This window comes from Brachypodium distachyon, chromosome 5 (assembly GCF_000005505.3).
Source record: "Brachypodium distachyon strain Bd21 chromosome 5, Brachypodium_distachyon_v3.0, whole genome shotgun sequence".
Taxonomy (NCBI): Eukaryota; Viridiplantae; Streptophyta; class Magnoliopsida; order Poales; family Poaceae; genus Brachypodium; species Brachypodium distachyon.
The window spans coordinates 229,964-245,796 of NC_016135.3; the positions used below are offsets into that span (position 1 = coordinate 229,964).

At 44.5% G+C, this 15,833-nt stretch overlaps 1 protein-coding gene and 2 long non-coding RNA genes across 4 annotated transcripts; all 3 read left to right on the plus strand.

Moving 5' to 3' along the window:
- Nucleotides 1-501: 501 nt before the first annotated feature.
- On the plus strand, nt 502-8,898 carry LOC100825070. 2 transcript variants are annotated; one of them, XM_010241282.3, is made up of 4 exons: nt 502-2,006; nt 2,208-2,404; nt 2,511-2,649; nt 8,612-8,898. In XM_010241282.3, exons 1-4 carry the CDS (start codon nt 603-605, stop codon nt 8,708-8,710), a joined length of 1,839 nt encoding a protein of 612 aa, XP_010239584.1. In that variant the 5' UTR covers nt 502-602; the 3' UTR covers nt 8,711-8,898. The 2 variants fall into 2 exon arrangements, with proteins under 2 accessions (XP_010239584.1, XP_003580913.1); XM_003580865.4 differs by having other exon boundaries at nt 2,511-2,631.
- On the plus strand, nt 2,657-7,919 carry LOC112269407. Its single transcript, XR_002961244.1, has 2 exons — nt 2,657-3,055; nt 3,165-7,919. It is a non-coding gene; the product is annotated as an uncharacterized LOC112269407 (long non-coding RNA).
- A 624-nt stretch (nt 8,899-9,522) lies between the features above and the next one.
- Nucleotides 9,523-11,096, plus strand: LOC100825379. The gene is made up of 3 exons (XR_002961286.1): nt 9,523-9,778; nt 9,999-10,311; nt 10,395-11,096. It is a non-coding gene; the product is annotated as an uncharacterized LOC100825379 (long non-coding RNA).
- Nucleotides 11,097-15,833: the final 4,737 nt, after the last annotated feature.

Below are 15,833 nucleotides of genomic sequence, written 5' to 3' on the forward strand. Positions count from 1 at the left end.
AACATGGCTGCGGGTGCTCCCCACACTCCGGCACCGGTGGTGTGGCCCATGAACTGACCGAGGATCTCCTTGGTCATGGATGCAGCAAGCGTGGAGGACCAGCTTTTGGTGCCGGTACCATATGAGATATGCAGGCCGCCCGGGTTAGCGCCTGGTGGGCGCAACAATAGTACCATGCATTGACATGGCGTAGAGCGGGTGGACGTAGATCAGGGCTGGCCGGCTCGACCTGGGCTTTCTAGAGTTGATGAAGACTGGGAGTTCAACGGCGGGATGGGAGTTGAGGTGCTCGAAGACTGGACGTCTGACATTGTGATCGAGCTAGCTTTTGATACCAAGTTGCGGTTTATGTTGTGGTGATGAGGAAGTACTATTTTTTTTGCTGCGGGAGGCCGGAAACGAATCAAGACCCAGTTAAACTTGAGCCCAATAACTTGCTTTTGGGCCTCAAATTTGGGGAAACTGTAAGCCCACCAATTGGCGAGTACTAGTATGCTGGCGCTGATGCGGGGCTTGGTGGTGGGTGAACTCCAGAGTCCAGACAAACCCTTGCGGTGATAGCGCGAGCCTGAGGAGGGGGAAAGTCGAATCTGGCGCCGGCGATGTCGGCGGCGGCGGCGGAAGACGGGGAGGCGACGCTGCGTCACAAGACGTCGACGAAGAAGAAGAAGGCCAAGCATGGCGATGTGGAGGTGGCTCCGTCCAAGCCCCCCATGCCCGCTGCCCCATTCCGTGAAACCCCACCCCCTGAGTCCCCGGCTCCCGGAACCCCAACCTTGGAAGAGGTCACGAGGAGGACAAAGGAACAAGGGAAGAGGAAGACGCGTGAGGAGCAGCATGCGGCGGCCCGAAACCCTAGCTTGGCGATGGCGATGCACAATCCTTCTCCGCCCGCTGCTGCCCAAACCGCCATCTTGGGGCAGGAGCAGCAGCAGGTGGTGACCAAGAAACGGAAGCGGAGGGCGCCATTGCCATCTGAGCCCACCCAGACTCACTCTCTTCAGCTGCAAGGGACCTGCAGAGCTCCGCCACAACATGACCCAGCAAGGGAAGAGGAGGCGGCTGCAGCGATGAGGACCAAGGAAAGGAATATGAAGACGCGCATGGTCATGGAGCAGCAGTTGCTGGCGCCCTCTCCTGCCCCAAGCCACACCTTGGTGGAAGGGGGTGTCATGTCGAGGAAGAAGACCAGGAAGCACCAGGACCAGATGTCCTCTCCTTCTCTGACCGCTGCTGTCGCAACCCCAATCTTTCAGCAGGACGCCAAGGGGAAAAACAAACAGGAGCAGGCCCCATTGCCATCTATTCCTGGCCAGATCCACTTACAAGAAACCCAAGCTCCACCAGAACAAGAGCCACAAGCTGGTGGCTGCAAGGGTAAATGTACTAAACACAACAATGGAAGGAAGTACCATGTTCCTGTTCTCAGCAGCCGTCAGCTCATCCCGCATCAGCTCCTCAACAGGAAGGAGAAGCCACTGCCTCAAGGCATGCGGACGTTCCAATATTTCGTTGACAATTGCACTGATTCGCCGCCTTTTACTGCATACATTGAGCAGTTCCGCTGTGATCCTGTACGTCAAGATCGCAAACCCGCACTTCCTAGAACCCCTGATAGTCTTGCCATGCTGCCACCTCGAGGTCGCCCATCAGTTGACTCATCTCAGTTAACTGCATGTGAAATTTCAGGTGCTTGCACAATTAAAAATTCTGTAGCTTCCAAGACAAAGCAGAAAATGTCAGGTTCAGGTTCAGCCTCAGGCTCACAAGAGAAACTAAATGTAAAGATAAGGAAAACCACTGTTATGGGGACCAAGAAGCAAAGGAAAAAACCACCACTGCTTACCAGTGCTGAGAAGCGCTCAGATAAATATCGCCGTGTTCCCTTGGACCAACTGGTACCACCACCATGCTCCCCTCATAAGCTCTTGCAGGAGAAGTACGCTTCCGACCCCTGGAAAGTTATTGTCATCTGCATGTTCCTTAACCTAACACAGGGCAAACAGGTAATCTCCCTAGATTGTTTTCTCAATTGTCTTCCCCCATGAACTTTTGGAAATAACATCATTTAACTAAGTTCTTGCCAACTAACTTGATTGAGTGACATTTCTGATAGCTACGAAAGCAAAAGACACTCGTGTTTATGTAGCCTTAAATTAGTATTGCATTTGATTCAAGAATCCAATGCCCTTTGCTAACTAATGTAGGTCAGGAAGATAGTGGACGGGTTCTTCGAACGTTATCCTGATCCTGTATCGGCATTCAACGCTGATCCTAAAAAGATGGAGGCATATCTTGCACCTCTAGGTTTGCAAAGTGTGAAAACAAGAAACATCCAGAAACTATCTAAGCAATATGTTGAAGAAGATTGGAAATATGTTACCGAGCTATGTGGAGTCGGCAAGTGAGTCCTGCCCTCTTAATTCTTCTGTTAGATATGTAGTATTTGCACAATGGTGTCTCTTATTCGACCTGATTTGTAACTAGAATGTACCCTTACCTTACTGCAGGTATGCAGCTGATGCTTATTCAATATTTTGTGCGGGGAGGGCAACAGAGGTGGTACCTGAGGATCACAAGTTAGTTGATTACTGGAAATACGTTTGCTTGGAGTTGCCCAAGATGAAGGAGGTATTCTCAACACATAAGGTTTAGTTACTCCTTTATTTTAACCTTAAATGTTACATTTTCATGGCTCTTTGAGTCCTTGTGAGATGCTAATTATGAGCTGACAATGCTCATGAGCTTCTCTGAAATTCTCCAAATACCTACTAGCCCTGGGTGCTCCACAGTGCTCTTGATGGCCAAATAACAGTTTTTTAAACTACCTGAAATAGACCCAAGGCCTCTCATGATGATTTTTCAAGGTTCACAACAATTTCCTAGTAATCTCTTTCTGATCGTGATTGTTCTCCATTATATATTTATCTGCCTCCATTAATGGAAGGTTTGGGATTAGGACTAATTTTCAGAGACAATCAGATGCCTGAATTCATGGTTATTATCTTGGAGAGTCACTGTTTGTCATTCACCAGAAAGATGCCCACCGACCATGGTGAGCCAGCCAGCAGATGTCTTCTATCAAACTCTTCTGTCAGATCCTACCATCAATAGATTATTGCCCACTATCCTCGCCTCTAAACTACGAGAATTCCCCCATGCAGGTCTGATCAGATACAAAAATATTTGAATGCGCAGGACGCCAGGACCCAACACCTTACCAGTCAAAGCATGCCTCAAAATTGCCAGATATGTGTTGTCTTAGTCGTCCAGAACTAGGGTCCTGTTCTCTTTTTTCAAATACAGTTGGCCAAAAAACTCTAAAACATTTTTCTCTCTTCTGTCATCATCATTTTCCCAATTAAACTGTGACCCTTGGGGATTTCATCTCCCCATCAATGTCCATAAGTTCACCTGCCTTCCGCTCGCCGCATTTTGAAGCCCATTGACCTCCTAGCACTGAGCAACACAGACCAAGGATGTGCAGTGAAGCCCAGTTTACCTCTTAGTCGTCCCGAGTTGTGGCTAGGATAACCAAGTTACCAAGAGAAAAAGGCCAAAAGGGTGAATTGGAGGCACAAGAGGTGAATTTTGGTTGCGATTAGATGAGCTTTATGTGCGATCACTTGGCAGTCAGGGGCTCAGGGCGCCCCACCTGATTCCCCCATAATTCCACCCTAACTGCCATTGATGAGACTCAGGAGCTGATGATTAATCTCCAGTCCAAAATTAAAGTCCATTTTGGCTGATATTTTTTCGTTTAATCCTAACTTGTTATACCTAATCTTATATTGGAGTTATTTCGTACTAGAAAGGAGCCACGCCCCTGGCATGCACTGATTGCCATTTTTTACTGAGGGTTATATGTGAAATTTGTGAGATCGGCGATATCTCAAATGGCCTTTTGCAGAATACATATACATCCAAAGAAAGAAATAGCGTAGAATAGCATCGATATCTCAAATGGCTTTTTGCATGACACATATACGTCCAAAGAAAGAAATAGCATAGAACCATAAGAATGTTGTATGTAAGATGGAAAATAGGCTTCTTATCTTGACCCTTTCAGTATAATGTATTTACAATGGCAGGATGCAAGCAATAGAAGTATAAATAGTTATGACTTATGACCAAGGTACTGTAACACTATATATATGAACGACCAACAAACATCCAGCCAGTACCACTATCGGGCATTTGGAAGATATATACAACAAAACAGAAAAATATCAGACTCGCTGACTGCTGGCAAAGGAACACATACATCTAGTAATACAGATCGGATATAAGAACTACATAGACAACCACTTTAAGGTTGCAAAAAATAGGTTCTTGTTCTTGGTGAGGTATCTTCTCGCCATGAGGCGGCGGTTCAAAATCTAGCGTGCAATGAATCAATCCAAATGTATATCCTCCGTCCTGAATTAACTGACGTGAATTCTATACAAATTCACGTCAGTTAAATCGGGACGGAGGGAGTATGTTTTTACTCATTGAACCTGACAATTATCTATGCATCAAAACTGTCTGATGGTATGAGTACTGTTTGGTACAGTTCACAGTTGTCATATATGATGCACATATTAGCGTGTCATGTGGGGGCGCACGTATAGGCGCCGGCCACCTAGGGAAGAGAAGGACCCAATGTCTGGGTCAGCTTAGTTAATTTGAGTAATTAAGAATCCAGATTGGAGATAGAAAGGTTTCGTCCCGTAGAATGTTTTCCCTACTATTTCCAATCTGATTAGGAATTCTATTCCAATTCTGTAAGAGTCTAGCTTGTTCTCCAAGTTTGTAAGGGCTATTTATAGTCCCCCCTAGTCAATAAATAAAGCAAGCAATCAAAACCTAAACCCTATTTTCCCCTGCGCCCAGGGCGCCCCCAATTCCCTGCCACGGGGTGACGAGGTTACAAGCCTCGTCCTCCCGTAGAGCACCCCTACTTGCTGCGATCTTCCTCTAGTTCCCAAATTCCCCAAGCACGTGCCATAGCATCTCATGTACGGAGCTTTAAATGGCATTTTATATCTCCTTATTCTCTGTTAGCTGTAAAGGAAAGAGAAGTATTATAGACAAACTGCGATCTTGCCTATCTCGATCTCTTCATATAAGTTGTTGTGAGCATGGAGGAAATAGGTCTACAGAATATTTTCACAGGCAAAAGGTCTGGCATTTTTCTTCAATAAAACACAAGATGCATTGACATAGGTAGCTCAACACTGCTTCTTCCGTGATATCTCAACCGATCAGACAAATCTCATATTTATAAGAACTTAAATGTAAGCAACCTGTAATAACACATCAAGATAAAAATTTAACATGACAGTGAGAAGGAATACAATGTTCTAGAGCTACCAGTAGTACAGTACGCTACTATAGGCCCACAGTTAGTGTATTTAGATTTGAAATAAGTCCATTTTACCCCCCCTGAACTTCTCGTAAAGTTTAAAAAACACCCTGAACTCTAAAACCGGGTATTTTACCCTCCTGAACTTTAGAAACCGGGCACCCTGACCCCCCTCTGCCTGTTTCGCTGATTTTAGGTGGGTTTGGCCCCGTTGACTGCAACCGTGGCATGCTACGCTGTCAAGCGAACCATTTGACCCCGTCCCGCATCTGACCTCCTCTCTCTCCTCTCATATTCCCAAATGAGGAACCCAATCCTGCGGCAATACACCATTGACGAGCGTGACAGATTGGGGAAATTGGCACGCACTGCAGTAGGGGGAAATTGGCACGCACTGCAGAAGAGAATCGGGCGGGAGAGTGATGGAATCGACCCTGCAGAAGAGTCTCGGGCGGGGGCAAGAGGAAAACTGACCTGCGCCATGGCCGCCACCAAGCTTCACCGCTGCTGCCGCCAAGCATCTTCCTCCTTCCTCTTCTCCCTCCTGTGCCTCCCTCCCCTTCTCTTTTGCGCGCTGCCCCTTTGCTCCTCTGGCGCCGCCGCTGCTACTGCATCTCGCGCAGCCCCCTCTGCTCCTCCATCTCACTCTGCCACGAGCCGCCGGAGGCAGCGCCGGCTTGGAGGTGGGTCGATCAGGAGCAGCGTCGCGTAGGTGAAGGCCCCCGCCGCAGCGCCCACGCAGGCCCTGATGGCTGTGCGCGCGAGCGGGGTCGACAGTTGCGCCTGCGCCACCGGAGGAAGGGAGCGCAAGGGTGAGCAGCTGCAAAGTAGAAGTCGGCTTGGACGACAGCATCTCCGCTTGTCGCCGGAGCCGGCGCCGCCCGCGTGCTGGGAATCGGTGGACGTGGAGAGGGCTGGGGATCCGGAGAACACGAGAGAAAGAGAGGAGACAGGAGTCGGGCTCGGGAAGGGGAATCTGGGACACATCGACGACTTCCAGCGTGGCAGTGCCACCGTGGCAGTCAACAAGGTCAAATCCGCCTTCCTCACAGCAAAACAGCCAAATACAGGCTGAGGGGTGTCGGGTGCCTGGTTTCTAAATTTAAGGGGGCTAAAATACCCGGTTTTAGAGTTCAGGGTGTTTTTTGAACTTTTCGATAAGTTCAGGGGGATAAAATGGACTTATTTCTTTAGATTTCTGTAAAGAAAATAATCACTACCAGGACTATTATTGAGATGATACAAAATCATCCTCAAATAATCACATATATTGGAAAATTATATGGTTAGTCTTTCTCCCTGGCCAGCAGAAATGGAGCACCCGACAGTTTAAAAGGAACAAATTGCTTAGTCATGTCATGAAGCAAATATCCATTTGTTGAGCAAAAGTCTTAGATAGAATATTTATTTATCGCCTAAAAGCAGAGCATAGCCACATCTTGAGCAGATCTAGGCGCAGGGGAATCGGAACCTGAGAACTACCGAACGTTCGTTTGGATACGCTGAGCTTATGAATGTGGAAAGGAGCCCTGTAACTAATTGAACAACCACCAACTAATTGGGACTTTAATTCATGCGCCGAAGAACTGTCTAAACTTTTTGATGACAAGTAGAAGTACAGTACCACTTATCATGAAGTCATAAGCAGAAGATACCTACAGTGAAAAGCCAAAAGGAACATGAATAAAACTCAGATAACACGGACCATCTAAAATATTGAAAGAATATTGCTGTTTACTTCATGTAGCAAGCCCATAAAAGAATCATTAGGCACAAACACAACATGGTGTAAGATAAGCAAGTGCCACAATGTTATACAGCCCATCTAAAATCAGCAAACCGTAGGTAGTAAGACTATTTTTCTGTCAGAACCAGCACACGTTTGATCTAGTGAAGCAGGGTGACAAATTTTTTTTTTTCGAGCAACCTACAACCAATCTGCAGTCCACAAAGAATGAAAATTGGTAGGAAAAAATATAGGAAGAACTGATCATATAAAAAGAGCCTGGAAAATTTGTATGCATCAGACTTCATGAAGAAAAACAGTCTTCCATTTAGTGTTTACAGCAAATAGTCTCGTTGCTTCAGAACTCAGAAGTGTCACAAAACAACTTCATTCGTAAACATGAACAACCAATCCAAGCCTAAGCTTGTTGCAGGGATGCCAGATTGGCAGTGTCCCATTGGATCTAAAAGAACCCAAAATGAGAAAGAACCTTGGACATATAAAAGGGTTCATGACCTGATTTTCAGAAGCTAACTAAAAGGCAATGAACAGGGAATGTTTCTAAATCGGTAATCTGACCCCACCACCTTTCAATCACAAGCAAACACACTAAAGTCAGCTTCTTGCAAATAAAGTAGTCTTCTTACGGAACGGGACAGGCAAGGTTTTATTATGCATAAGCGGTTCACATTTTCCAAAAGAACTAAAAACTTAACGCCATTGCATTTTTGTTTTTTTAGGAATGAAATAATTGTGCTAATATATGAATGAAACTCATATTGAATCTGAGGTTTTATAGTAAGAGAAGAGGCTTGCATCAAAAGCAGTGCAAAATGAAGGAAATTTAAGCATTTGACAGGTCTCATCAGTCAAATACGTAGATGCATCCTCTCTCATCACTAGCTAGACATAGGCAAGGCCACAACATAGACAATTTGTCCTCGAAACAATATAGTTTCAGTGGTAAATAAATAGTATCCCTGTTGTTTATATATAATAACTAGCCAATTATACAAGAAAGAAAATAAAACAGCAAGACATAGTACCAAACCATTCTCGTTGCATCCTAGACGGAAAACATGTTTGTAAGGTTGGGTTTTACTAATCTTAAGTGTTTATTCTTCATAGGATTCTATGGCACAACCCTTGTTGTAGATAATTATGTTTTAGATGGATCATTTTCTTCTGAATTCGTAAAGTTTCAACGTTGGGGTATCGGAGCAGTTCCCATAATTTAAAGAAAGTAAAATTTCAAAATATCATTGCTTATTCCTGGATAGTTATTGTAAGCACTACATGTGTCTATGTTATCGTTAAAAGCAGGGCAGAGGGTACTCTCTGGTCTTCTAGCACATGCTAATCCTAGCTTAAATATGCCAATCAATTCAACGACCCTTGTGAGCTGAATCGTGCCAAATTAAGCTTTGTCTTGAAAGTCCAGCAGCAATATGCAGACACTTGAAAATTGGAGATAGACTTTTTTTTATCGTCAGACAACTAATGTCACGCTTATGTGATCTTTTGTCTATGTATTGCAGGATTTGGTAAACGTTGAGGAAGCTGGAGTGACAGAGCAGAATAATGTTTCCCTCAGCGTGGGGGAATCAGTAGCCTGCCAGAATAGGAGCTTGGGTTGAAGAAGGAAGCAAATGCTCTTTTGTTCCGCTGTATATTATAAACTTTTGAGGGCATAGCTTAGAATCAAACTACTACCTTGAACAGATCATCTGGTTTTGGGGCTTCTACAGCTCACTCGAATTGTTTCTGCAATCTGATTTGCTCGTTTCTGATTTGTCTGTTAGTCAATATGTGCATGTATTGTGCCTGTGGCTTTTGTCTTTGTACCTTCATCTGTTGTATTCGCCTGTGAGATTTTCCATGCTGCTCTACGCACCCTTGCTATAGTCGTCAAGCTTGGTATGGGGCCAATACGGCTCCAGGCTCCAGCTACAGAACGGGCGATGAGGACAGCCGCAACCACGCCGCCTCCTGGAATTTCTTGCTACGTCTTCCTCCGAAGATATGTCATCTCGTATTTTTCCAGTGTCGGGCGTACAATTCAAGTATAAGTCAACGCATCAAGTACATCACTAAGGGCGTGTTCAGCAACCCTCTGGATCCCAGCTTCCCGTAAATCCACCGTGGAGCAGCCCTGAACACAAAAAATTCAAGAAGCTCGACCAATTTCCTTCACAAAATGTGGAGCACCACTTTTGAAGATTCCGAAACTGCAAAACGCGGAGCAGTCTGAAATTACAGTGGATGTGCCACCGCCGAGTGAAAACGGTTCACGTGCCCCCAAATTTTCTCTCCCCGACCTTCTATTTCCACATTCCCTACTCCCAGTCGCCCTACTCCCGATTGCAGATGCGGCAGCCCAAGACACCCCGGCCCACCGCCCCCGCCTCCGTCCCCATCTTCGTCCACGTTTTCGTCCCCATCTCCTCCGGCAGCCTCTCCTCTGGCCGCCTCCGTCCCAATCTCCGTCCCCGTCTCCGTCCGACGCGGCCCGCACCGGAGCAGCAGCCGGGCCAAAGGACCCCCACACCGACGAGGCCATAGCAGCAGCCGGTAGTCCTTCTCCTCCTCCTCCCCGTTCTCCTCCGCCCCTGCCAAGACCCTGCCTCCTCCGCCACTGCCTTGACCCGGCCGCGTCCGCCCCTGCCTCGACCCGGCCTCCTCCGCTCCTGCCTCTACAGTTCAAGGTGAGGTCTGTTGCTCTTGTAATACTTGCTTGCAAGTGTCTAGTTGCTCTTGTGTTTTGCCATGTGAAAATTGCACTGTGAAGTTTGTTGTGAAATGATAGTGTGTATTTGCTTTAGAACAGCAGTAGAATTGCTTTGCCAAATTTCATTTTAATTTTGCTCTGATGTCAGTACAAATTTTGGTTGAAATTATGGTAGATAAGTGACACCAATTTTGTAGAGTTGTGTTCAAATTGGCTGCCGAATGGACTGAGGATAACACTAGGATTATCGCTGAGTTGTTCGTCGAGCAAGTGCAGTTGGGAAATAGGCGAAAGACTCACTTGACACCTGCTACATATGAGGAGGTTGCTTGTAAATTCAAAATGCTGACCAGTAAGGAGTACAAGCAGTGTCAACTGAAAAACAAATGGGACAAACTGAAAGGTGAGTACAGCATATTCAAGAGACTGAAAATGCAGACCGGAGGGTGATGGAACTTAGAGAAAAACACTGTGACACAAGATGCTGAGTGGTGGAAGAAGGCCAAAAAGGTGAGGGAAGATGCATTTGTTTTGCAAATTATAATTAATATACGGGCTGATTATTGATGGGTGTTATTTCTAATGTACACCAGAACATTCCTGGTTGCGGCAAGTTCAAGAAGCAGGGGCTTTGCAATGAAGAGAACCTAAGATCATGTTTGAAGACATCACTAGTGATGGTACAGATCATTGGAATCCTACTTCGGGCGTACCACCTCCTTCCAGTGAAGCATTAGCAGATGCTATGAATGTTGATGACATCCAAGATCTTGATAATGAAGATACCGAAATGCAACCAAGTCCAGGTAATGCAGGAGCTAGTACCTCAGTCAAGAGGCTTGGAAAGTTTGTTCATGAAGGGAGCAAGAAACCCAAGACTGCAATGGTGATGCAGGAGCAGATTACAAGGATCGCTGATGTTGCTGTGCAATCCCAATCCTCTTTTGAGTCTTTCATACGAGCTGATGATGCTAGCTCCGTGAAGACTGTCATGGATGCTGACATAGAATGTGGCGCTAATGAAGGTAGTGATGAGCACTACATAGCCACTGAGTTGTTCGCCAAGAGAGACCTAAGGGAGATTTTTATGCACATGAGTGTTGGGTCTCGTTTGGCTTGGCTTCGCAGGAAGTATGACCACAAGTATCCGAAGTAGATGGTTCAATTTTATTTATGTGTAATGGTTGCATGCTATCGAGACTATTTGTGCACTTTGTTGAACCATTGTTTGAAATCTGGCTTGTAATGCTACTTGGATGATATTTATCTTTATCTATGGATTGTAATGTCTCTTTGGATATTGTTCACGGCTGATGATGCTAACTATTTATATTTGGAGATACTCACCTTGTATGATGCTAACTATTTATATTTATATTTATATTTATATTTATCTATTGTATGTACAACAACTATCTGGAGATTACTCACCTTGTATGATGCTAACTACATGTGACTTGTTCATTTGGTATGTGTAGATGTCATCTGACGGTGACAATGAAGATGCTAATGCTTATGAAATTAAGAAACTGGCTGTTTTCCATCATGCGAGTCAAATGTCTATCATGTTAGCTAATGCAGCAAGCATAGATGGGAAATATTGTGCAAGCTGGTTGTTGAAGGCTGAACCTAGGACATCTATTTTGAGTGGGTTTGGATGGCTCCAAGAGACTATTGACACACCAGGAGAGACGTACACAATACGTACACAATGCTGAGAACGAGTGCAAGGGTATTCTTTGATCTTCATGACTTGTTGGTTGAACGGTATGGCCTCACACATTCCCCCTATGTTAGCAGCTATGAGTCTCTTGCTATGTTCTTGTGGACCTTGGGTGGTTGTGAATCAAATAGAAGAACACAAAACCGTTTCAAACATTCACCAGATACTATCCACCGCAAATTTTTCATGAGGTATTACATTGTGTGGTCGGCATGTCAGCTCACTACATAAAGCCAAAGGATCCAAATTTTCGCAATGTGCATCCTAGGATTAGAAATGATAGAAGGGCCTACCCACATCTAAAAAATTGCATTGGTGCAATAGATGGGACTCATATTAGGGCAGTGATACCTGTGGACCAGCAAGTGAGATATATTGGAAGAACAGGCGCAGTTACTCAGAATGTGATGGCAATATGTGACTTCGATATGCATTTCACTTATGCTTCAATTGGACAGCCTGGTGCTATGCACGACACAAGTGTGCTATATCATGCAATTGACAAGGACAGGGCCACGTTTCCGCATCCTCCAAAGGGTTAGCATTTCTACTTATTGTTAATAAAATGTAATCTTATCTTAGGCATGCCCTTATGACTAAACTGAAATATTCTTTTTTGTTTTTATTTAGGGAAGTACTACCTAGTAGATGCAGGCTATCCTAACAGATTGGGCTATCTTGCACCATACAAAGGAGGAAGGTACCATGTTCCTGACTTCCATAGAGGTGTAGCTCCAAATACTCCTAAGGAGAAATTCAATAGGATCCACTCGTCCAAGCGCAATTGCATTGAGAGAGCCTTTGGAGTATTGAAGAACAAATGGCAAATTCTTCTCAAGATGCCGAAGTACTCCGTTGATACCCAAAAGATGATTGTTGCTGCGAGTATGACATTGCACAATTATGTTCGTGCCCTAATAGACAAGATATCCATTTTGAGCGCTGCGATAGGGATCCAGATTATATTCCAGAAATTCCGGAACGATATAAGAGCTATGCTGTTCCTCCAGGTGCTTCGGATTCATCAACTCCGGAGGCAAACTGTGATGACATGGATGCGATCAGGGATTAGCTTGCTACCGCCATTGCTGTTGGTCGGTGTGACTGATGTTTTTTGTCGTTTGAAACATGCCAGTAAACTGTGATGCTTTTGTCATTTGGAACATGTGAGTACAGGCACGAAGAACTGAACCATCAGCAGCTTCTCTTTGTTAGATAAAGAATATATGTATATGTTAATGAGTTATCCTTTCTCTGACTTCTCTTTGTTACATACTGTAATCAGGAGCTTGCTTACTGTACTACTAGTAAACAAGTCATGGTTAATCATCTTGCCGGCCTTTGCAAAGTCAGTAAGGCATCAGTCGCTACTCTCTAGTCATCATGCCAGTGTACGCTGGATGATATTTGTTGGTCTAGCACCAGTTGTTTATGTTTTGAACGGCAGGTACTCTGATATAGTATATGTGCCGGCAGAGACAGTCAAGCACTGGCAAAGTATGTCGCGTTTGGTTAGGTCATCAAAATGGTTTTGAATAGCGGAGTTCCTTTGTTTACACAAGTATCTGGTCATTGCAATGGTTTTTCTATTTCTGATGAGATCACTGTCAACTGTCATGCTAGGTTGTGACTAGGTCTGTACCTTAACGTTCTCACAATTGGATGGTCAATCTTTCTCTCCTGATCGATAGATTTGTCAGCTGATCGATCAATTGAAACACCCGACTGGCCTAATGGGCTCAATTTCTCTCCCGATCTGGCCGGCCTGCAATGTTCCACCTTCATCCAGCGAGCAGGCCAAATAGAGCTAGGTGGGTTATGGGCTTCCAGCCCAGTTGAAACGAGAAGCTGTCCCGAACACCTCTCGCTCTCGATCAGAAGCAGGAGCACGAAATAGAAGCGGGATCGATGGATTTCTGAGAAGCGGGGGGCGTTCCTGAACACGCCCTAAGATCTGCGAGTCAAATGTTCCATATTCCATTCCAGGTATCTGCTACCTACCTCCTGCCTAATTCTACCTTCTATGTCTAGAAGCATCATATATGCATTGCTAATTCCTACTACGCCAGAACCTAATTAAGCACTGATCATCCTTGAAATTGGCAGTACATTCTCATGAATGCAATCACTCATCATGCTCAAATTGCATGTGTTCAAATGTTGGCTCTAAATCTGAATATATGTCAACAAAAAAAAAGTGTCACAATCTTTCTAGAAAAAACAGAGTTGCATAAAGATTATCAAAGAGAAAAAAAAACTATCTTATGATATGAAAAAGCTCTGCATCTGCAGTTATTGCACCATCAAAATCAACAAAGCATAGTCTTACAAGACACGATTCCGTTCCAGCATCCACAAACTTAGCACTAAGCTACCTAGTACTCCATAAAATCAAAGGAAAATATTCACTAATTGCAAACAAATTGGGAGAAAGTTCAATAAAAAAATCCATGACATGGAGACTACTGAGTCATCTATGATATATACAGAATTCAGAGAATGGTATCTTAGAAGCAAAATCCCACGTAGAGCAATCGAAAACATGAGCTTCAAATATCTCCAAGGGCTTTCTATCGTAGTCTGAGCAACACACCCAGCTTGCTTATGTGTGCAATTATGTACTACTAGCAGGTGTGCCCGCGCGTTACTACGGGTCAACAAAATCATAAACTATTTATTTTTATTTTCTGTGTAGGCAACTCATGGCGCCGTCAAGGTCGGCATGCGGGTGTGGTGGCGTCGGTTGTAAGACGGAGTAGGAGAAATCGTGAAAAAAATTGGAAGAAAAGAAAATAACGGGCAGTGGATATTGGTTGTAATTTTAACGAGGTTAAGCTACGACGGCGACCGTGCCATCACCACCAACTCCAATTTCATATATTGGTATAGATGTAATATTGTTGTCATCTCTGAGTCGAAAAAAATGGTTACTGTAATTATCCTTCACTGGACCTCAATAAGCTCGTAAGCTAGTAAAATAAGAGCAATTTACTATAGCTCATCGTTCACATTGTCTGCGGCTGCCACTGCATTGACATAAAAAAATTTGCGTCTCCTACTTAATTTATCCATCATCAATAACATCAGCAGGCAGGAGACTCTGCGTCTGCCCGCCGTCACAACTCTATTAAACTCTAAAGTACTATCTCTCTAACTTGGTGTCATCCATCGTCGGGTGAGGATGCAGATGTTCCTTGTTGAATTGAAGGACTACTCCTGCGCCACCATGGTCCGGCATCCTGTATGTCGGTACGTGCAACAGGGTGCTCTTCCTCGACACACGCAGTAATAGGAGGTGGAGGCCACATGCCATGGAGGACAAACGACATTGACCGGTCCATCTCTTCCAGGACGACCTGCAATGTATATCAAATTGTCAGTCTAGTTCTGTCACTTGCCACATAACCCATAACATATAACTGTGTCAGTCTAGTATTCTGTCACTTGCCACATAACCCATAACATGATTTCAGAAAACAAACAAAGCTATCAGTAATAGCATGGCCACAATGTCTTAGTATTCTACTTTTTCATAAAATAGTAAAATTGCACTATATATCCTTGGACGACTGTTCTGCAAGAAATTTTGTTTTACAAGGGATGAAACCTAAAATCAATAAGCTCAAGGATTTTGGTTTCTGTTGTACGGTGGGAGATGAGAATGAGATCAAGCAGAGCTGAGCTAGGAAGTGCTTGTGACGAGGAGACAGAGTGCTGGTTGCCCAGCCAAAGCATGATCCAGATAGACCTCTCATGATGCAATTGCAGGTGAGCTGCATCTCGGCTAGCGATCCCTCGGCGGCCTCAGGTGAGCCGCAGCCAAGCCTTCCACCACATCAAGAGAACTAGCCGGAGACTCGCGCTTCGCCGCGAGGTCGTGTCACAAAGATATGACAATTTTATTGAAATAAGAGCCGTTATTTAACTGAAGGTTTGGTATTTTTGTGTACTTGTTGGGTAATTATTGGTAGCGGAAAGATGTCAGCGGCTGCTTGATCTCATTCCTGGTAATGATTATTAAGTATGATGTAATTTGTATTTAAGCTGACATTTATTTTCGAATTAGTATTTTCTGTCTCGACTCTTTTATTATTATTATTATTTCCACTTATTTTGTAGATATGATTGCCGCTTGTTCTCAGTAGGAGTGATTTCGTTGGTTCATTGTCATATCGTGCATGCGGTGCTGGGTGCGTGTTTGTAAAGTATCCATTACTCTTTGGCCCAGATTGCCTTTATCACTTTTTACTTAGTTGATTTTGTGTTGACGTCTATGAGGCAAAAAAATTCGTTCCTTCGTTTGCTACGC

Coding starts and splice junctions, on each gene's coding strand:
- LOC100825070 (XM_010241282.3), top strand. CDS start 603: ATGTCGGCGGCGGCGGCGGAAGACGGGGAGGCGACGCTGCGTCACAAG. Junction 2,007..2,207: donor ACCTAACACAGGGCAAACAG/GTAATCTCCCTA, acceptor TAACTAATGTAG/GTCAGGAAGATAGTGGACGG. Junction 2,405..2,510: donor GAGCTATGTGGAGTCGGCAA/GTGAGTCCTGCC, acceptor ACCTTACTGCAG/GTATGCAGCTGATGCTTATT.